Here is a 21,967-nt window from a genome sequence, read left to right on the forward strand (position 1 = left end):
CAACTCCTGAAGCCAAGAAGTTTTGAAATATCTCTCTGTGGTTGTACTATTGCTTGAGGTGGATGGCTGTTTAAGTTCATCTTTGTCTGTGTCTCCCGCTACTCCACTGGTGCAAACGGAAATCTGCGTTTGAGCAGATGGCCTCTTCAGGTCAGCCATAAATGAAGATTGTGTGAAAAAATCGGATATTTTTTGCTTCGCCATTTTCTACAGACCGCCGTTCACAGCCTGATGCTCAGCTCCTCTTAGCTACTGCTTCGGTTGTCACATTTTTGGTCAAAATCCCACAAGCATGCAGGCATTTTTCTTTTATAGCTGGATATGTCCATGTGATTGGATGCTTCATGTTAGGCTATATCACTTACCATCCAAGGCAAAAATAATTTAAAAAAATAATAATAATAATCAAAAGTTGCCACCTGTCACCACTGGCGACTTAATTATTTTACTCGCAAATTAATATTTGGGGTCGCAACTGCGACCAATTTAGTTACAGTCTGGAGCCCTGTAGCAGGCTCTGGTAAATCCTCAGTTAAACCTTAGATGTCCAGGTTATCACCAACAATAATCAAGCATCGTTTTATTTACCACTGTTTCTCACTCACAGCTTCTCCCTAACATGAAATATACATGAAAATTATAGCAGGGTGATGTGTTTACCTTGAGGTTCCTGAGCCACAACAACTTCTGGATTTTCTGCCTTAACCATGTCTGCATTCAGACTCTCTGTAGAAGATAAAAAAACAATGAGACACTGGAGACAGGTAAGAAATGATCCATATATAAATAAAGTATTGGAAGTTTGTTCATACGCTGTATACTGAAGCAGAACTTTTTCTTCTGGTAGGAGATATAGCTGGTGACAGCCCCAACAAGCGCCATAGCAACAGCGCTCACAATTCCAGCAATGGTACCCGTCTCTGCCATGGTGTCTAAAGGTGGAGGGGACAGTTTTTTCATACTGAGAAACTGATCTGGCTCTTATATCCATTGGCATATCTCTAACGTCACAAAGTTACAAGCCTAATGAATATGCACTGAATTATCACTAGATTAGGAACACCTACCTTGTCTCTACATTTATTGTCCATTTTATCAGCTCCACAGACCACACAGGAGTGCGCTACTATAATTACAGACTGTAGTGTGTCTACCAGAGTGGATAGTGAGTGATCCACACATACCAGCACAACACACACTATCACAAAGTCAGTGTCATTGCAGCACTGAGAACGATCCATTACCTAAATCACACCTGCTTTGTGGTGGTCCTGATCTTTGAAGAGCAATGAAATGGGTTAAGGATGTATGCAAACAATCATGTGGACTAAACTCTAGAACTACAAAGTGCTCCTGTATGGTCAAAGGAACTGATAACATGAATAATTAGTGAAAATACAAAATAGCTGTTCCTAATCCAGTGGTATTTCAGTGTAAAAAGTTTTAAATTAACGCATTTTTTAAATGCATAAATAGAGGTGTAATTCTTACCGTAATCACCATTATCAGAAGTGTCCCTATCATCAACCTTAGCAGCTCCTTTCCCACCTGTAAAAACACACTTCCCTCAGACCAGGCAGAGCATGATATTGTTCACAATTTTTTTTAAATAAAGACCATTATTTAAAATATACCTTTAGTAAATCAGTAATGATTGTACAACACAATTATTTTATTCATGTGCGTGTGTGCTCCTGGTGCCAATACCCAGCTCAGGTTTAATGGAAGGGTTGCGTCAGGAAGGACATCCAGCATAAAATCTGCTCCAAGTCTAATATGTAAATCATCCACCAAGTTGGTGTGTGAGCCATATGTCAACCACTTGTGGGAGCAACCGAATCGAACAACTTGAAGAGTAATATTATCAATAACACTGGGTGCTTGTGGTGGTTATCAAGTAGCGTTCAGATACTGACCAAATAAGGCACACTACACCCAGTAAAGGGTTAAAACACTCTTCATTCTCTCAGCTCCACTAACCACAAGAAGTTCTACAATTACAAACTGGAGTCCATTTGTTGCTCTGTATACTTTCTTTGCCCCACTGTTCATCAATGGTCAGGAACCCCACAGCACCAGCACGGAGCAGTGACGCTGACATGGCGGTGGTGTGTTAGTGTGTGCACTAACACATAGTTGCATTGATATGAGTGAGTCAGACACAGCAGTGTTCACGGAGCTTTTAAAGCCCTCAGTGTCGTAGCTGGACTGAGAATAGTCTACAGGATGTTCAGCACTAACTTTGCAGCTAAAGATTTAATGTCTCTGATTTATATCTACAAGATGGGCTGATGAGGTAGGTGTGTCTAACGGTGGACTGTGTCAAGCAGTATTGCTGTCTCTTATACACTCATACCAGTGCAACAAACAGTAACACACCACCACATCAGTGTCACCGAAGAGCTGAGAATGATCCATTACCAATCATACGCTCTGTGGTCTGTGGTGGTCCTGACCATTGGAGAAAATCACAGGGTGAAATGGAGCAAGATTTGAACAAGAAGCAAGAACAGATGGACTACAGTGTGAGTGAGCGTATATATATATATATATATATATATATATATTTTTTTTTTTTGTATACATTTTTAACAGCTCAACACAAAATAAGTATGAAAGGGTGCATTTGTGTGCTTGTCCTTGTTTAACTTTCTCTCCCTGTTCAAGGTCTTTATAAACTCACTACCACAGATAAACAGGCAACAAGAACACTTCAGCATGAATGCAAAAACAACATTCAAAATAAATGCAGTCATTATGTTTTTAACCTACCAACCCAATTATCTGGATACAGCACACTGCTGCCATAAACCGTGCAGATTTTTTTTATCAGATAAAATATTCAGAAAAGTTATAAAGCCTTAAAGCATACCACTCCCTTGATCAGGTTTGTAGCCATTGTTCGGCACATCAAAAAGGTCATCATCTGTTAAAACACCACCTACAAGGAGAGAAAACCACTGTTAAGCTGGGAAAACATAGATGGATGCATCATCAGGCGATTATCTAAACCCCAAAGCTGAGATCCTATACAGAGAAGAGACTTTATCTCTCTCCAAGAATTTAGGAAAGATGTATTAAAAAGGAGAAGAGAAAAAGCTAAAAAGTTGAGGGTTAGCCTTTGGCAACATACAGAAGAAGACCAACACTGAAAACAACGACAAACCTGGTGACTAAGTACACAATAACCATGCAGGGTTATTAGTTAAGTGTTTGATACAGGGTGATGGTTTATTAGTGGAATGTCCTCCTTTAATTCACTACAACTATGTCCTTAGCTATAAACTACGCCTTGTTAAAGGTGAAGGTGGGTTAATCTTTGGCTGACAACACAAAACCTTCCTGAATTACAGGAATGAGATGACAATACATGAAGAGGAATACAGATTTTATTCCCATGCCAGGCAGTGTCACCCTTAAGAAGTCTATTGGGTCCTTACCCCCATTTCCACCTCTGATATTTGATCTGCCATGACCTCGGTCCCCTCCTCCAAGACCTTTATCTGACAGGAACATGAGATGCCAAAGAGTTGCCTACCAACTTTATCAACCTTTATATTTCTCTTAGAAAGAGTAACTAATTACACAGCTCCACTTAACATGGCCATATTACTGAAGAAATCTCAGTCACAGCTAGACTTGCTAGATGACTACCAAGTGCTAGGAGAAAAGCAGCAGAGAAGTTACCAAAGCTGAATACTACAATAAGATCTGAACATCTAGCCCTCTAATGTCTGGTGTTTCAACAAACGTACAGGAGGTCTTCGGGTTACGTCAGTACCAAGTTACGATGTTTCGTGGTTACGACACATCTCCCATTTACTGTATAACGTCTTGGTTCGACTTAAGTGGTTTTGCGTCGTAAACGTCGTAACGCGAACTTCGTGTTTGGTGTGCGCGGCGGAAGAATGCACGGTTACACGGCTTGGGACCGTGTGTTAGGTGTTAGGATAGGATAAGTGCTTACAGTATGTTATTTACGTACAGTATGTACATATGTTCCGACTTACACCGAAAATCGGTTTACGATGCGACGTAGGAACGGATCAACGTCGTAAGTCGAGGACCCCCTTTATATGTAATTTCACAGAATACCTTACACATCCTATAGGAAATCTCCTAAGAAAAGGCAATACATGCTTTGGCTGTCATTGTAGCTGAAGCAAATTGCTTGAGAGGGTATACAGACTCACATTTCAGTCCAAGTACTGCAGTCTTTCTAAAAAGAAAGACGTTGTGTCTCATGTATAAACATTGCTAGTGTAAAAAAAAAAGATTGCAATTGTTAGTTTTCACACAATGTTTGAGCTGAGAACATTTGCTGTTATGCAGACTTCAGACCACATATTTTGCTACGATCTGTCAGTTTTAAAGTTAGCATGGAAAATGTTGTTTTAAATCCTGAGATTTATATTCACCCCCATAAGTTAAAAACATAATACTTAGCTTAGCCAATATTATTCAAAAACATATAGATTGGCTTATAGGTAACAGCAAAACCTGTGTAAACATTTTACTTTCCACTTTGTTTGTTGCAGAGAATTATTTTGACTTTTAATCATAATGAAATATCCCTCTCATCTCAGAGTTTCCCCTCACATGAAAAGGGCACACATTAAAAACACACATAAGGGAGAGAAAGCTGCCTTGTACAGAAAGAGAGAAAACATTTTTACAAATTCAAAGTTACTGTTATCACATGATTTTATTGATGCCTGGTGGGAAATGTAGCTGTTACAGCAAAATACAGACAAAGTTAGTAAGTAAAGCAATAAAATCACTGCTGAGATATACAATGTTCCAATGTGGTATTGTAGGTTATGAATGTCAGGTTAAACTGCACAAGATTATAATTTGTCTGTTTTGTTCTTATAACATGGATATGACTGAAACAGAGATAAAGACTGGTGCATTGAAAAGGACTGAATATTGCTATTAGCTAGCCAGCAAGCACATGCAGCAATCCCTCTCTCCCAACCATTTGTAAAACTGGGACTACAGCTGAAACGGTTTAGAAGGGAAACGGATCAGAAAAAAATTTACCTGACCACCTGCAAATCCTGACTTCAAACGGGGCCTTATACAACCCAAGCTCTGTAAATTAAACTAGCTGGGTGGTTAGCTATATCTCAGGTATCCTGTCAAAGTACATCTGCTATATGGGACGTAAAAATTAATAGCTCACTCAGATGTATCCTTACAATAAACACAAACATTAAAGTGCAATTTGCAGTGCCATTTGAAAGGTTTTCTCCAAATTAATTTGTGTGTCTCAACAGAAAACACTGTACTGAGATGACTTAAGTCAATAATTCTTTGATTCAAATTATAATTCAAGGCTTCAGTCTTCTAGTTCAAGCTAGATCTGCGCATGAATCTTGCTTCTTGGGAAAATAATGTTTTATATTAAATGTTAGTCCCGTGTTATCCATGCAGCCATTTGACAAACTGTTTGATTCTCAAATGACCCTCAGTATTAATGTGGCTTCTAACTTTATTAGCCAGCATTTTTAACTGAGCAAAAAAGGCAGTGCAATGCAGTCTCAGTCAGTGCTGAAACTATAGCATGAATTTAACAGCAATGGTGGCAGTGGCATTGCAATGGTATTGCTGATAGAAGAAGTACTCATTCATTCATTCATTTTTTTGTAACTGCTTTATCCTGTTAGGGATTGCAGTGGGTCCTGAGCCTATTTGGAAACACTGGACACAGCATAGAAACCTATGTTTCTATGCACACCCTGCACAGGGAACCACTCTATCAAGATCAGTGTTCAGAATAATAATGCGATATATCATGAACAGCTCTCGGTGTTTCATGTTTAATATAGCCTTGGCTATATCGAGATTTTTGTATATGCATTTACGTATGAGGAATGTCTGAGAGAGCAGAGATGGTCATTTTGTATTGTGATGCTTACATGATGCATATGATGTTCCCTGCCCTGAACCTAACCCTGGCGCTCTAAACTTGCAGACAAATGAAGCAGCCCTATAGCTCTTATTTCGTGTGATTTCATTTTTTTTTTTTCTGGACTAGTTCCTTTAACGAACAGCTTATTTCACGCAGGAAACTACCAATTTCCCTCAGTTCGTTTGTTACACTTGTGACTAAATCGGTAATGTTTTCCTGGCGTCCACCCTGATGCTGCTCTGCATCTCGATCACAGGATGCAGCAGAGGTGTGTTCACAGCCAGATGCCGTGGATACATCTATACCATTAGGATTGGCATCATCTTCCCCTTTTCCACCTGATGTATGCACATCCAAGAAATCAAAGTCCCCTGTATAAAAAAAGAGGAACAGCACTGCATAACCTGAACTGCTTTCTGTTCAGGATATTTATTTGGACAATTCTTTAGAAAATACAAGTCAATGACTCACTGTCGCCTAAATGCAAGGGGACTCCACCTCCCACGCCACACAAAATGCCAGGTTTTCTCCAATAATTGATATTCCAATACCTTCGACATTCATGTCAGCAATCAACCATTTCTTTATTTTGGATATAGTGCCTTAATGAACCAATCACACTGCTACTGACAGACTCTGTTGTTCATCTGGATAATTCAAAAAGGTATAACTCCAGATATTGGGCAAAAGTCTTGTTCATGAATACTCAGTTTCATTGTGGTAGGGATAAAAAAGGCAATCTGTGCATACATATACCAGTTTATAAATGTCAATTATGTATATCGATATTGTCTAATTAAAAGCATGCATCTCCAAAACAGCAACTTTACCTTCTTAAGTGTCTATGGAAATCAAGATAAAAAGATTTTATTCAAAGTACATTTGGAGCATTTCTAATGGTCTATTCATGAAACTTTCACACAATGTGAAGAACAGCTACTGTGTTCAAATGATGTCGTAAACAAAAATGGACAAAAACAGATATAAATTTTTGAATTGGACATTGGTTTCCAAACTTTGTGTTTGCCATGCTGTAGTGCTAAAATTATGCATGGTTTTAAACAATACCCCTGGCTCTTCTGATCCATATTAGTGCCTCAAGTGCATTAGTGTGTCCAACTGTGACTCCACTGCCTGTCAAACCTTTTGGACATGCAATGACATTCATGTAAAATATATCTGACATTACCTTAAAATTATTTCAACCGCTGTAAATCAGTGAAAGGCAGACATAAACAGTACGAACGAAACAATCTCCTGTTGCTCTTACAAGTTCATTAAGGAACAACTTCATGTAAACTCTACAGAACTCTAGGGTACAGAAACTAGCCAATCCAGCTCCAGACTTGATTTCGAATCAAATGAGTTTGGATGGCAACAATCTAACATCAAGAAAAATACAAAAAAGGACCAAGAAAGAGTTACACACCTTTGCCAGCATCTTTCCCTTTCCCTTTAATGTCATTGTCGGGGTTCAAAGCATCAGCAAGGTCCAAGTCATCTATAACACAAGAGGAAAACATTATGTATTATACATACTGTTTGCTGTGTTAGAAAACATGTAAAATGAGTAGTGAAAGGAACTCATTTAGGACTTCATGAGGAAAATGTGTCATGTTTTGTACCCTGCTTCGTGTGTTACTGCTTTTTATTTTTTTGTTTGTCTTTCATGTGCTAAAGAAGCACATGGTGGCTGTTTTTGTTTTGTCCTAGTCTCCACCCTAGTCCCTGCCATCTCATTATCCTTCCCAGGTGTTCCTTGTCTGTGTCCTATGCTGTTGTGTATATATACCCCCTTGTTCTCAGTGCTCCCTTGTCTGGTATTGTGCATAGATGTCTGCTTCTATGTATGTTTTGTGTTTGCTCGCGTCAGTTCATGGTTTTTTCTTATTTTGTTCTGTTAAGTATAGTCCAGCTCATGTTTACTTTCATTGTGTTTTTATTTCTGTTTGTGTTAAATACATCTATTTCCACCTCTGTGTTATGGAATTAGATCTGTGTCAACAGTTTTTAAAGTAACTGTTCAAACATGGAGTATTCGTCAACAGACAAAAAATTACTTATTTTCCAACAAGCCTCTTCTGACACACTTTCTTCATCTGGCTATATGCTCTGGGAACAAGCTTTGTGACTTGTAATTAGCTGATTTAACTTCTTAATGTGGAATAAGATAAATAAGAGGCACATTGCTGCCTCAAAAACTCCCCAATTTAATGTGGAATGGAATGGTCAAATAAATAAAAGGTGTGCAATTTCCTTCAGGATAAATGAGCAGTTATATCTTAAAAAGCTAAAAGCTCAGAAAGTAAAAAGTCTAGTTGGACCAGTATGAATTTGTTGCGGGTGGTATAGTGCCGCAGCGGGTAGTGTCATTATCACACAGCTCCAGGAGCCTGGAGGTTGTGGGTTCGAGTCCCACTCCGGGTGACAGTTTGGTGTGTTCTCCCTGTGTCCGTGTGGGTTTCCTCCCACAGTTAAAAAACACACATTGGTAGGTGGATTGGTGACTCAAAAGTGTGAGTGTATGTATGAGTTTGTGTGTTGCCCTGTGAAGGACTGGCGCTCCTTCCAGGGTGTGTTCCTGCCTTGCGCCCAATGATCTGGACCCACCACGACCCTGAACTTGATTAGTGCTTACAGATAATGAATGAATGAATTTGTTGATCTTTTTTACTGTAATCAGTCAGATACATATTTTGTTGTAAGACATTTATTAAGCCGATTATTATCAAGACAAGAAAATGGAACCTCGGTAGCTTTTTTGAACAGCGGCAAAGCAGAATCTGTTATAATCAAAAGGATTTTGCAAATACTGTATTAGATTTTAAAAATTTATTGTGCCATTTTAAATCGTTCATTAAATACAATGAGAACTGAAAGCATTTTAATTGGTCTGAGATGTCTAAAAGACAGTCTCATCCTCATTACCATCTTTAACTTATATGTCCAGTATTAATGTCATATAATTAAATGTTCAAACACATTTGCTGTCATTGTTTTACTGTTATCCTGTGTTTAATATATAGACTAGTTTGCTTATCCAGGTCTTACACTCCTGTTGGTTTTACTGTTAATTCATTCATTCATTCATTATCTGTAACCGCTTATCCAGTTCAGGGTCGCGGTGGGTCCAGAGCCTACCTGAAATCATTGGGCACTGGAGGGGGCGCCAGTCCTTGTTTTATTGTTAATCTTTTATGAAATTATCTAATGTGGTTTTTAAAAGTCTATCAACTTTATTGTCATCAGAGATGTGTGGAGGTAGTTTCAGCACTGACACATTGCTCTATGTGCCGCCACAAAACACAAAACCCTGTAGAAAGGACTGTTACTCTATTGGCTGCAGCACAAAATGATGAACAGCTGAACCTGGCTTCTGATTGGCTTAATAAGGAGCTGTGGAGTATCTGCCTCTCCCTCCAGCTGAGGGAAACCAGCGTATTTCTGTCTGTCTCAGTCAGAACCTCAAACATTTGGAACAAAACGTTTCCCATATTGGTTCAATATGGAACACGTATTTTAGTAAATACAGTACGATCCCTTATTTTATGGGACAGTTGGCAACCCTAGTTTGTGCTCTTATATGGTGCATTTTATGTAGAGAATTTGCATCTAGCAATGTTCTGTATTTTTGATTTATTATCTATAATGTGCACTTTGTAGGTTGTATGGAGTATACTGAGTGACACAGAAGGAGAACGCTGTTTATTCATTCATTTTAACATTTAAATGAGTACTAAATGTGCTGTGCAAAGTGTAGTGATTCAGAGCTAATACAAACAACAATTTATCTGTTAAAAAGTAGTATCACTTTCTAGTAATTACCTCCCCCTCCTACTTTTTCAGATGGTTTTTTTGGTTTGTAGTCAGTATCTAAGGGAAAGAACACAGTTTATGTCAATGGTAGCCAGAGTATAAGCTTTGGATCATTGGAGTTTTTGTCTGACTATTCTCATTTAAAAATGTTTATGCAAAAATCTTTTGCAGCATGAATGTCAGCTTGCTGTGCTACGTTTCACTTACCTAACAAGTCATCATCAGTCAGATCGAAACCTAAACGTCAGAAGAAAATATGTTCAAGATAAAGCATGAATGAATAATCACAAATAGCCAGAATGATAATAACAATGTGTAAATGTGCAATATAAAATCAACCCAAACAATAATACAAGTAGACCAATAGCCTAATGTAGCAGTCTATCAGGTTTTTATTGCTGTATCTTTTTCAAACTTCTTTTGCCTCACAACCCGTATATATGTGGCGTCCAGTGTCATGGAATGTTTCCAAAGCACCACACAAGCCATAATGCTTCTGTTGTGAAATTGGCTGTGAGTTGTTGTTCATGTGGTAGTATATGGAGGAATAATGTGTCAGTGCCAGAATGCAGAAAATATACCACTGGTGAATACACATGCTGTGCATGTAAAGGGCCCATACCCTTCAATTTTCTTTCCCCTATGGTTCATATATGTTTTAATTTACCAAAAAGAGTTGTGCTTTACTTTCACATGAGCATATCTCTTTAATGTAAAGTGGTTTGCGTTTGTATTAAATTAAAAATAAGTCCAGGGTCCACTGGACTGATATACTGTTTCAATGTAGGTACATTTTTAATTTGGTTTAATTTGATGTGGTGATAAAAAAAAATCATTCACTCATTGTTTTTTTTTGATAAGGGCAAATCTTTAACAATGCAGATACATAATTTTTTAAAATAAGAACAGAAATATTAAAAAATTCTCCATATTATGGGCCCTTTACCAAACAAAACAGACGAACAAAGACACAGACGAAGGTGAGGATGAAACGATAAACTCACATCAAACTATTTAGACTACCTCTACATGGATAAATTCAAAGGAGTTAAGTGAACGGTGCCAAGTATGTAAAATTCTATTAATTCCTCTAAGATTCAGAATAACTGAGCCATTTCATCAAAGAACCACATATGTGAAACCAATTTTTAAGACGGAAATTACATTATTTGATGCCCTCTAATTAGAGGGGACATATTATACCTATTTTTAAACAAGTGAGAATTGGTCTATGGGCTGGTCTAAGTCAGATCTCACCAGCTCTATTCTTGCCAGTTTCAGTCCCTTGGAGAATGAGCCCTTTAAGGGCTCTGTCACTTTTATGCATAAGATGTTGCTGGCCACGTCCCACCCATTGGGGTGAATATAGTGGCAGCATTTAACGTGGAACTGAAACTTTGAATAACTCAACTTAGCAACTGGAAATAACTACTTAATTTTTTTAATGTGGTATGAAATAGTATGCGACGTTTAGACAGCACTTGTGTGTTTGAGGAAGTTTAGATGAATACTAGACGGTATAAAAACATCAGTGTATGCTCACTTTCCAGCTGCAAAGTTTTGTTCATGATACTGTGGCACTGCGAGGCTTTTAAGGTTGTGGAGAGCAGCTGCGCAGTGCACGCCACCTCTAAATATAATCCCATGGCTACATACGTAGACTATTATTTATTAACAATCCAACCTCGAGAAGAACAGTCACAGGTTTACCTCACTGCTGTTCCTGCAGCTAAGTCTCGTGGAGTCTTTTTTCCTCTTTTTATTCCCTGACGGAGAGTTTCTCTTCTATGGGAGACGAGGGGACTTTTGTTCATTTGCGGGTGCATAGTGAGCGTACAGGGCGGTCCGGCTCACGAATGCCAGAGTGGATCTATGCAAATTTCCCTAGTGTGACGTTATAATAAGGGAGCCATCCAAACGGCTCGTAGAAGCATATGATTATTGACACCAATTTCTTTAAAGAACTGACTCTCAGAAAACGGATGCATTTTTTTGCACTTGGAGCAGTAGAGACCCAAGTGGAAATACAAAAGCACTCAAAATTGAGTTTTGCATAATATGTCCCCTTTAAAAAAATGTTTACTCTGTTTATATGGCAGTATTTTCCTTTTTAGGCTCATGCTCCTTTTGAAAGCCTATTTATCTCAACTGCTTAAACAGGACAAGTACTACTAACAATGAAAATGGCTCATAAAGGGTTCTAGGTTGCAATGGCTCAATTATAAAGCACAATTTTGCCTTAAATGTGCTTTAAATCATATGAACACACACAGACTGAAAATGGCTCCACTGAAGGCTTTAAAAAACACAGTACACACCAGCCTTGTCCTTGTGATGGGGTGCTGAACTCTGAACCGGTCTGACGCTCGGCCGCACAGTGGGTGTAATTAAATCAGAGTGGCTCTCGTCTGTCAGTAAGGGCTAGTATGTTAGTACGGTTACGCGTGCACACACACACACACACTGTTCTGGAACCAACTCAAGTAAGGATTAAAAAGAAAAAGTCTTTGTAGGACAGAAATAGAGCAGTTGTGTGTTATAGAACAACATGCACAAATAATCATTTTAAAAAATAAGCGCAGGTCTTTAAAAACATATAAAAAAATTGTGAGATAAATAAGGAAGCATATAAACTCTTTACTGTGGCAGCTCTAGTGTTTACAACAAAAATGCTTGAGCTACAGACTTATGTCCCATGCACTGATGGCACTACGCTCCTTGATGATTATTTATAAGAGCTTGACCAGTATAACATGGTTGTAGTTGTCACAAACACCCAAGGTAGTTCCCCTTTAAACTAACAGAGGACACTATTTCCTGAATATTACTGTATGCTCTGGACCTAAACCAAGGTAGTAATTCATCTATAAGGATATATAAATTTGTCGTCATTGTTGCAAAGTATTTTTTGAGCTAAATCCACCATTCTAAGCCTTCTATTTCTAATGCCTCTATCACACATGAACTCCAGAGAATTTCTAGAGAAACCCAGAGTGGTCCTTTCAAACATGCAGCCCACAACAGCACATTTTATGTGTCAGGTGTGCTCTCACAGCAGGAGATTATCTGTGTCAGGTGTGCTCTCTCAGTGGGAGATGAAACACATGCTTTAGGCGTGGGGCAGTGCCTGTGCAGCACATAAAGGGGAAACTCTGGAACATGTCTTTACTAGGGCACTACCAGCATAAACTCTGTGTAATGTCCATAACAAATGTTGCAAGTGGTCACGTTCACACATACAGCCCCTCTGGAAAACTGAAACATTTCTGGAATAAGGTGCATGTGTGAAAGGGGCATAATATAGTTTTCCCTGCCTGATATTTTGTACTTGTTTATTGAATATCAATTGTGGGCTGTTGTATTTTCTGGCTTAGAATTCATTGACTTTTGACATCGTTTCAAATACTATGTTCAATAAACCTTCAACTGACTCTCGCCAATGTTTTAGGAGTGTTTTGTAACAGTAGTTTTACAGATCTTATTTATTTGTAAAGCCTCTGCTATTAAAATTATATCTTTGTTCTAAATTTATATTTTTTTCTGATAAAATACCAGTGTTATTTTATTATAAACACGTTATAAAATTCCCACCCTGCAAATGACTACTAGTTCGTCAAAACAATCAAATGTCGTTTGATTAGATTGGCTTTGTCTCCATCAAGTTTCTTGTGAGCAACAAGTCATTTATCTGCAGGGTAAGTGCTTCAGTGTCATTCAAAATGAGACCATACCAAATCAATATCTGGCAGCAGATAGAGTAAACTATGACCCTGAGAACTAGACGCTGTCTCTTTAACAAGATAATACACTGATTTCTGCAGAGTATGTCCACTGGTCTACTGCTTTAAGTGCTGCCGCAACACCCATGAGTTACAGGAAGCTTGGCTTAAAAAGAAGCACAGCAGGGTAAAACAAGAATGCTTTAAAAGGCATTAGGAAAGACAGTGGTATCTAAAAGCAAAATAAACCATGTTTAGAATACTGTCTCTTAGTTGGTTTAGGCTTAGCTAGAGGAACTTTTGGTTGGACAGGCTTTAGAGTTGGTTTATCATCACCAAAAATGTCTGAAAGGTAAAGGCCAATGTTATTATTTTACAGAACATACTGCTCAAAAATTCTGAAAGCAAGTGCAAGGTTGGAGAAAATGTATAGAATGTATGCTCCCTTATATGCACACACACAGACATATTATTCAAATCTGACTGCCACAGTTTGTGCTTTAAATTGTACACTACTTAGCTGGACTAACATCTAACAACTAACTGCCTAACATCCAAAGAGAAAGTATTCATTAGTCTGTTTTTTAGGGTGTTGTGATGAAAATAACTGCAGAGTGTAATGATTCAATGCTAAGACAAACAACCATTTATCAGTTAAAATTTAATATCACATTGTAGTAATTACCTCCCTTTGGTCCTGCTCCTCCAGCTGGCTCTTTTGGTTTGGGTTCTGGAGTAGCTGATAGAAACAACACAGCTGAGTTCATTGCTGGCTAGATTCTAGGCTTTGGATTATTGCAGCTTAGTCCAGCCTACAAAATGTTTACGAGAAAAGCTTTTGCAGTATGAAGGTCAGCTTTCTGTGCTAGATTTCACTTACTTGGCCGGTCACCTTCCAAGGCATCAGACAGGTCGAGATCCTGTGCCAGACCTAAAAATCAAAAGATAATATGTTCAAAATGAAGCATGAATATATGATCACAAATAGCCACAGTGGTGATGACACATTGTACAATATAAAACCATCCCAAACAAGACCACATTTGAATGTAGTTTGTACTTTCTGTGTAACCCATTTCATTTTTATAGTTCAGAATGATCAACAGAAGGTGGGACAGAAGTGCAACAGTGTCACTGTAGAATTGCTCTTGAGTCCTAGGGTTATGGGTTTAAACCTGCCTCAGGTCACTGTCTCTGAGGAGTTTTGTGTGTTCTCCCTGTGTCTGCATGGGTTTCCTCCAGGTCCTGTAGTTTCCTCCCTCAATCCAAAAGCACATATCAGTACAATTGGCTATTCCAAAGTATCCATAGTTGTGATTGAGGATGTGATGGTGTGATAAACTGGTGCCCTGTTTGGGTGTGTTCAGGTTGGCTATGGACCTGCCATGTTATGTTTAGTTCTGATGGTCGCTGATTCTATATGGAGTCACAAAAAGGGTCAAAAAGATCTGGAGCTTGTAAAACAATACCCACAAATATAACAAAATTTGAAACTGAAACAAATGTGAAAAAAATGTACGTAATATATAGAAGTAATTTTTAAATGTGTAAAATAGATTTGCATTTGTAAATCAAATGTCGTGAATGTGTGAATCACCTCTCAAACGGCTTAAAATGCACAAGAGCAATCATTTCTGAGGTTCCAAATGTGACAGTGGAAGTTTTTGAATGTGGTGGAACAAATCCATACATTCATCTTCTCTGCTCTTTTTGCAGTTGCGAATTTAAGACCCTGTTTTGACGGCCAATTGATGAACCAATAGGAAAACTTTAGCTGGACCAATCAGATCGCTATCTAGATTTCTCCCTAGCAACCATCTGAGAAAAGAAAATGGATACAATCAATTTAATTTAAATGTGTACAGCAGTGTAGTTCTTAGTATTTCAGACTTCACAATTCACTGATGAGTTCATTGTAGTTTATTTTTAGTTCTGAGGGTCACTGCTCTTCATTTTTTTTTTTCACTTAAGTGATGACCGGTTCTAGTTTGATCTCTGACCAGGTCAACTTCACAAGGACTGTTTTAAAATCTCTCTCTCTCGCTCTCTCTCTCCCTCCCTATGCAGTCTAGATAGCGCTCTGCTGCACTCTGTGCCAGATTTAGTAACAGCAGTGAAAACACCAGCCGTCCCTGCACCACTGCCAGGCCAACTCAGCAGTATGCCTCGGGGTCATATGACCACACACATGATTTACCTTATCTCTGGCACAAAACTGACAAAATGCAGGTTAAATAATTTAAATAATTTAAATATTCCAAAGAGTAATACATTATTGTGTCACAAGCGATAACTTATATTAGGGAAAAGATGTTCTTCATATTTATTATTAAATATTTAAATTTGGAGTTAGTCTTTGTGACAGACTATTCTAAGTAATTCTGAAGCATTTCTGTCAGTCCATTTTTCAACTAAAATTTGGGAAATGGATTAAAACAAATAAACTAATTAATTGCACAATTTTCTGAAATGTAGCTTTTTTTTCCCTTCCCCCCTGTGTTAATGGGTTAAATTTGACAGCACTAGAAATAACTATTTCCTGTGACAACATTTCCACATGTCACCACCCCATCTTGTCCCAGTCCCTCGGTTCTATCTATCACTCTTATCTGTTTCAAAAAAAAGAGGAGACTTGGATTTTCAGATGCCATCATATGATTTCTTACGCTAAATAAAACTTTCATAAAAGACTTGTCATTTGAATAATGCTAATTTAATCTGAAATGCCAAAATATCAACAAGAACAATTTGCATATTTTATTTTAGATATACAAACTGTCCCCCGCAAACAAGTGTAAATGTCATGTTTTAAGATTTTATTTGAAATTTGTTGTTTCCATAGTTCAGCTTCTCAAATGCACAAAAATATCATAGATTGACTCCATGCTTACATTAATGAACTAGATTACTTGCATTTTACAGGTGCTTAGAAATCCAAATTTCACAAAATACGTCTTAGACTGAGTGATACTGAACTCATATCATTGGCCCCCATAAATGACATATGAATCCAAACCTTTTATATTCCAACTTAAGCCACTGTCTAAAAGTAAAATTTTCATTTGTCATGAGGACCCGCACTTGTTATCAACACAGCAGCACAGGGTGTGACGCCTATGGGGAATCATGACTGAAAAACACACCTGAAACCTGGCAACACTGTTGGCTAATACACGCCCATGCATAAATAATGAATTATTCAGCAAAAATGGGTTAAGCACATGGTTACAAGCATGGATCTAATTACATACACAACAGAGGGTGGGCCAGAGAGGCAGAGGAGGGACTGTGCTGGTTAATGCCAGAAATACAGCTGAGTCCAAATAGTGGATCCAGCCGCTCATTTAGAAATAGGGTCTTCTTTTTTTTGGGGTGGGGGGTGGGGGTAGGGAGGGGTTAGAGTATTCAAAGAAAAAAGGGGGCACTGCTGCTGCATCAAGGTTCAATATCAACATCTACATAGACCAATGCCCCTCACACATGGATTAACAAATGTTTTACAAAACGACCTGAAAAGTTTTCTCTTGTTGAAAATACCTTTAACAAAGATTTTGTTCTTGCCAAAAAAAAAATGAAATAAAAAAAGAGCTGCCCCCCACCCCAATGGTATCTCCCCCCTGTATTCCGCAGTCTGCAAAAACTGCACCCATGCCGCACCTGGGCTCTTCTGCCACAGACAGACACATGATTTTCAATTTGAGCTCCACTGCCTACCTGTTCAGTCCTGACACAGCACCGGACTGCAGCACTGGGTGGAACTGCCGTGGCTAAATGTACATGTATCAATAGATAAATTAACAGATTCATGGTAAAAATATGTAATAATATGCCAATTTAGACTGGAGTTTTGGGTTGAAATTGAGATCATGTAACTGTAGCATAATGGACAAAAGTAGAATTATTTTTCTAAAATGTATAGATGCTCTAGTTTCATGCGAGAAAATCAAAGCTTAATCTATAATACACTGCCAAAATTTGTAAATAAAGAGCTGTATATTTCTACATAAATAATGGGATTCTAAGTGAACTGTGGCACATCTTAACGTCTGGTTTTTACTGAGTATATTTCAACAAAAATTATTATCAAATAAGCAAACATAGCCGTTTGTTTTAGGAAAGATTAAACAGTAAAATACTGCAATATGCCACAACCGTCCTCATCAATATGCTGAACATTAAACCGGCATGTCTCAAATATGCACATATTTAACAGCTAATTACAATATTGTGCTACAATATTCACCTCACATAACCCACGATAAGGCGAAAGGAGTTCCCAGAAGAGAAAAAAATATAAGTAAATCTGACCGTTAACCGAAATAAAATCTGTAACCTGAAAAGCTTTGTAGCAACCGGTGAACAGCGACAAATCCTGCCCTTCTTTATCAAACGGCTGAAATACTAACAACCCCAAATTTAAAGCAACAAAACAGACAAGGACATTTCAAACAGAAACATTTGCATTGGTAAACGTGTAACGGTGTTATACCCGGATATGTGGAAACAGAGGAACAATGATGAAGTAGGCATGATATAATGGGGTTCAACAAAGAGGGGCGAAGGGCTTAGCTTACCTTTTACCGCTAACACAGAGAGCAGAGCTAGAAACGTCCACGCCGAGAGGCACCTCATGGCTTCAACAGAAACAGTTTCACACCTACGCAGCTGTGGAATAAACTAAACAATCCAGACCGTCAGTCTGCCCTTCCCTCTAAAATCTGTGGTAACGCCAAGCTAAAAGGGACTGATATTTTTACCTGGTTGTGGGCCCAATATGGTATACTTTGCGACTGAAAACCGCTGCAACAAAGTCTGCAGTGCGAAGATACTGAGAGCGAGAGAGAGAGAGAGAGAGTGAGAGAGAGGCGGAGGGGAGAGAGAGATTGTAGCCTAGAGGAGAGAGAGGGAGGGGGTCACATTTACAGCTTTGGGCGGTTCCTTTCCCTCGACAATTAATATTTTTCGTTTAATACCTGCGATGGAACTGTTAAAATCACGCTAACATCGATTAATCCCTCATTACCAGAGATAAACCAAACAACAGGCTATGTCTCTCTCACACAGGATGTTTTGCTTAACAGATTTGTCGCCTTCAACTGAATGAAAGATTGGCCAAAATGGTCGTCGAGTTTATATACTACATTTACATTTAGACGTTCAGTTACCCTTGGCGGTTTTTTAAAAATCAGTTTTTAGTTCCCATTTTCTCTGAAAATGACGTTTTTTTCAAGATGACCTTTTTTCGTGCATCCCTTATATATCAAATGACGTAAGTGACTTGACCTCTATTCATTATTGATACAAAAGACACCTTAGTTAAGGTATTGTGCTAAAGTCACCTAACCATACTTATCTTGGCAATAGGTGTACATTTGCAAGTAAATGGCCTAATACCATAAAAGAATAATAATAAGAAGAATAAGAATAATGCGGTCAACTTGGGGCAATGATTTGTTTAATTCATCACCAGGCCACTTTATTAAATATGGCGCGAAGACTGGCCAAACTGGGTAATACGTGGTAACTACAGGTAACAAGGTGTTTATTAAGTGAACTTAAGATCACTTTCAATAAGATAACACAGGTCCCTGGGTTGTGTCCTTGGAATATCAAGACATTCATTCATTCATTATCTGTAACCGCTTATCCAGTTCAGGGTCGCGGTGGGTCCAGAGCCTACCTGGAATCATTGGGTGCAAGGCTGGAATACACCCTGGAGGGGGCGCCAGTCCTTCACAGGGCAACACACATTCACTCACACACTCACACCTACGGACACTTTTGAGTTGCCAGTCCACCTACCAATGTGTGTTTTTGGACTGTGGGAGGAAACCAGAGCACCTGGAGGAAACCCACGCGGACACAGAGAGAATACAATATCAAGACATGTATTGTCAAAATACTACAAAGATCTGTACAATTTTGGAATAAGGCTACATTTAAAAAGGTTTATAAATCATTTAAAATCTGTTTATTAATAGTTTTTAATTATGGTGTTAATACATTAAAAGTAATTGAAAATTGTAAAAAAGTAACACATAAACAGAAAGGGTAACATTTACCTGTTGTTTTCCAGATTGTGAACCCACATTTATCTACACTCGTAATCCTCAAATCTTGCCAGATACTGACATTACTTTGTGTTTCCCATCAGTTGACATTAAGTCAGTCAGCTTTATCCCATATTTGTTAACCATTTTACCACCAATTTTAACATATTAACGACCAACTAATTGTCTTTTTATGCATTAATGATAATGTGGTGTTTACCACATTACTAAATCACATTCTCAGGTCTGAGCTTATATTTTACCTTGACATTTTCTTTAAATTATCTGATATTTTCAGTATTAGACAAAAATAAGTCACTGTTGCTTTATCTGTCTCTGTGTTACAAATGATTATTAATGACGTTTATGGTGCTTTCAACCTCATTAATAATGTAATAAACAGGTTTAGCCATTTATAAACTTTTATAAATGTAGTCTTATTTTAAAGTGGTACCATCACCCTTCTCATCCAGTATGAAGAGCCTTATTCAGAATGACCTGTTTCAGAGCCTGTCCTTTCAAGTAAACTAAGTGACAAACACAATTTTCTGCACAAATAAATCCAGAATTGAATTATATTTATTCATGTGTCTAAACAATTTGTACAGTCCTGAATACACTAACCAGACAATATTAAAGCCACCTCCAGGACACTGCTGACTGGATAATTTAAGTTGGTGGGCTATGCTCATTCTAGCAGTGACTCAGGGGTTTAAAAACTCATATCAGTGCAACACACACAAACCCATAATTTCACTATCAATGCAGCACTGAGAATGATCAATCAACCACATAATGCCTGTTCTGTTGAGGTCCTGACAATAAAAGAACAAGGAGAAAATGAACTAACAATGTATTCATTGCAACAGGTAGAATACATATGATAAATATAGAATTACCAAATTACCACCTGCATGGTAAGAAGAGCTGATGAAATGGACACTGTGTGCAGAAACAAGGTGGTGGCATTAATAGTATGGCTAATTGTTATAGATGATTTAAGCAGTCTTAATTAGCAGTTCTATTTTAGGGCGGCACTGTGGCACAGCAGGTAGTTTCACTGTCACACAGCTCCAGGGATCAGGGGTTGGGGGTTCGAGTCCCACTCAGATGACTGTCTGTGAGGGGTTTGGTGTGATCTCCCTCTGTCCGCATGGGTTTCCTCCAGGTGCTCCGGTTTCCTCCCACGGTCCAAACACCATGTTGGTTGGTGAATTGGGGACTCTAAATTGTCCATAGGTGTGAGTGTGTAAGTGAATATGTGAGTGTGTGTTGCCCTGTGAAGGACTGGCGCCCCCTCCAGGGTGTGTTCCCGCCTTGTGCCCAGAGATTTCGTGTAGGCTCCGGACCTGGATAAGCGGTTACAGATAATGAATGAACAATGATTTTATTCTATATATCAATTTGATTCCTGTGCTGGATCATAAATTATTCCTTATTTTTTCAGACATACACCACTCAATTTGTAAAGGCTATTTTTGCAATGTAACTCCAGAGACTCTACGGCTGTGGCTAAGTCAGTTACCCATCCCAAGTGTTAACACATTTGACAGGAATTTACATGAATAAAAAACATAATGCATTTAGCAATGCCACATGTACAGTGTTTGTTAAATGTTTATTTTACTTACATTTTTGGGCAAATTCACTTTAATTTACAATCAGTAGTAATGAGTGAGGAATATATTTTCACCCAGCACAGTCATTACCATACACTCAATCATATTTTAAATCTTGGTCAAAGCTCTATGATTAGATTCTGGGACTAGCAAGAATCTCCTAACAGAATTTCAATACTCTAATTGGCCTCAATTCTTGATTACCAACTTGCATCAAGCCTTTCCATGGTCAAGTGGTAGTGTTAAGTGTTGCCCTCTAATTGTGTCAAGTCCTTCAAAAATGGTGCTTGTAATCCAGCAAGGGGTGGGATTCATAAACACACACACAAACTACAGGATAGCTGAAGAGGACTTCAAAGCCGAGGTCTGGTGCAATACTTTCATATTCTGAGATTAGTTTCAAAACCAGCACTTAATATAATTAAATGCTTTCTGGTACAAGCTTGCTAAGATATATATTTGAAATCTTAAGCCAGCCACTTTATTTAATTTGAGAAAGAAATTGATGCATCTGAATGCAATTCAGTGCCCCCAATTCTACCAAAAATGAGAAGACAGTAGAAACTGAATGAAATAGAGTCACTAATGACTGAAACTAGAAAGATACTGTATGCCCAGTAATATCTGGGTACCCTTTCAAATTAGAGGATTCTGTTACTTTGACATGCTTGTATTGCTGATATGCATTAAATTGTCACCATTTGTGTGAGCTCCACAGAATCACTGTTAATAGAACAAGACATTACAGAGCAGCACTACGAGGTAACAATGTTTAGTGCTAATTTTTGGCTAGAGGGCTACATATCCTTAAGCATTGGGCTATGTGGGTGTGTTCTATGGTTTGATGGA

The 21,967-nt window shown here is 38.3% G+C and overlaps 1 protein-coding gene across 7 annotated transcripts in view; it reads right to left on the reverse strand.

Annotated features, from left to right (window-relative positions):
- cd99l2 (CD99 molecule-like 2) overlaps nt 1–21,967 on the reverse strand; it is a 43,346-nt gene that overhangs the window by 3,063 nt on the left and 18,316 nt on the right. Inside the window, exons 1-13 of one of the 7 annotated variants that reach the window (XM_066681414.1) lie at nt 18,423–18,561; nt 18,207–18,339; nt 18,024–18,126; nt 14,330–14,380; nt 14,135–14,188; nt 12,049–12,138; nt 9,938–9,967; nt 9,740–9,787; nt 7,344–7,415; nt 2,873–2,941; nt 1,492–1,548; nt 813–932; nt 661–726 (exon numbers count right to left, since the gene is read on the reverse strand). In XM_066681414.1, the coding sequence (XP_066537511.1) occupies nt 661–726; nt 813–932; nt 1,492–1,548; nt 2,873–2,941; nt 7,344–7,415; nt 9,740–9,787; nt 9,938–9,967; nt 12,049–12,138; nt 14,135–14,188; nt 14,330–14,380; nt 18,024–18,081 (715 nt within the window). In that variant the 5' untranslated portion in view covers nt 18,082–18,126; nt 18,207–18,339; nt 18,423–18,561. Of the gene's footprint in view, nt 1–660; nt 727–812; nt 933–1,491; nt 1,549–2,872; nt 2,942–4,263; nt 6,286–7,343; nt 7,416–9,739; nt 9,788–9,937; nt 9,968–12,048; nt 12,139–14,134; nt 14,189–14,329; nt 14,381–18,023; nt 18,127–18,206; nt 18,340–18,422; nt 18,562–21,967 lie in introns of those variants that run through there. The other 6 variants (XM_066681410.1, XM_066681413.1, XM_066681411.1 and 3 more) reach the window with 6 other exon arrangements.

This window comes from Hoplias malabaricus, chromosome 9 (assembly GCF_029633855.1).
Source record: "Hoplias malabaricus isolate fHopMal1 chromosome 9, fHopMal1.hap1, whole genome shotgun sequence".
Taxonomy (NCBI): domain Eukaryota; kingdom Metazoa; phylum Chordata; class Actinopteri; order Characiformes; family Erythrinidae; genus Hoplias; species Hoplias malabaricus.